This window comes from Temnothorax curvispinosus, unplaced genomic scaffold (genome assembly GCF_003070985.1).
Source record: "Temnothorax curvispinosus isolate PA1 unplaced genomic scaffold, ASM307098v1 QBEX01008521.1, whole genome shotgun sequence".
In the NCBI taxonomy this organism is placed as follows: domain Eukaryota; kingdom Metazoa; phylum Arthropoda; class Insecta; order Hymenoptera; family Formicidae; genus Temnothorax; species Temnothorax curvispinosus.
Genome location: NW_020218301.1, coordinates 1 through 837, shown reverse-complemented (window position 1 = coordinate 837; position 837 = coordinate 1). Strand labels below are relative to the sequence as shown.

The following is an 837-nucleotide window of genomic DNA, read 5'->3' as shown; positions in this document are numbered from 1 at the left end:
AATATCCGAGTTCAGAGGGCTCCTCAGAAAATATCTTGGGCATTCCCAAGATACACTCCAGCAGGTGCTCGGGGCTGAATGCCCAAACATCTCCATGGCGTGGAAGGAGGAGGGACAAGGGAGAGCTCCTACGACCTTCGAGATCTACATTAATAGATTGAAGGAGGCGAAGGATCATCTCATCGCAGAGGCCCTCGAGTTGAGAAACCTGAAGGAAAGCATAGGCCAGGTCAACCAGTCGCAAAGTAGGAAGGCCATGGAACTGAGGTTGAAGAAAGAGCTGGAAAATGCTCCGACCGAGGCTCTACCGAGCTACATTGTAGAGTCGGTGGAGAAATTGGACAGAGTACTGGAGAAATCCAGCAACCTCAAGGGGGAGCACCAAGGCGCCTTGAAAAATGCGGCCGCGACGATCTCGGCAGCACTGACGCACCTGATCGCGAGGAGGGACGGACACGAAGATGTCCACGAGAGAGAGGCGGAAATTGAGAGACTCCGGCAGAGATCAGCCGAGTTGGAGAAAACAGTAAAAACTGTGACGGAGGAGAACGACAGCATGAGAAAAGAGTTGTCGGCACAACAGCAAACGATGACAGAAATGAAAAGTCAATTAGACTGGCTGAAGGAGGAACTCCAGAAAGGGGAGAGAGGAAAGGTTCAGCAAGATAGGAGGCGGAGCCGAGAAATGGTGACAAGGAAGAGGAGAAGGACGATGTTGTCCACCTCTCCTTCATCAACCTCTCCCCTTCCATCAGAGGAAGAGGACGAGGGCGAAGAGGCGCCCACGCCGACGGTGACTCCTCAAGACGAGGAGATGAAAGAGGACCACCGGGGCCC

The 837-nt window shown here is 53.4% G+C and overlaps 1 protein-coding gene across 1 annotated transcript in view; it reads left to right on the top strand.

Annotated features, from left to right (window-relative positions):
- The window catches only part of LOC112457963 (protein CROWDED NUCLEI 2-like), a gene marked incomplete at its 3' end in the record, with an annotated part of 1,546 nt that extends 753 nt beyond the window's left edge, over window positions 1-793 (top strand). The window contains exon 2 of the mRNA XM_025021307.1: window positions 65-793. Coding sequence (XP_024877075.1) covers window positions 65-793 — 729 coding nt within the window. The remainder of the gene's footprint in view (window positions 1-64) is intronic.
- Between the last annotated feature and the right edge of the window lie 44 nt (window positions 794-837).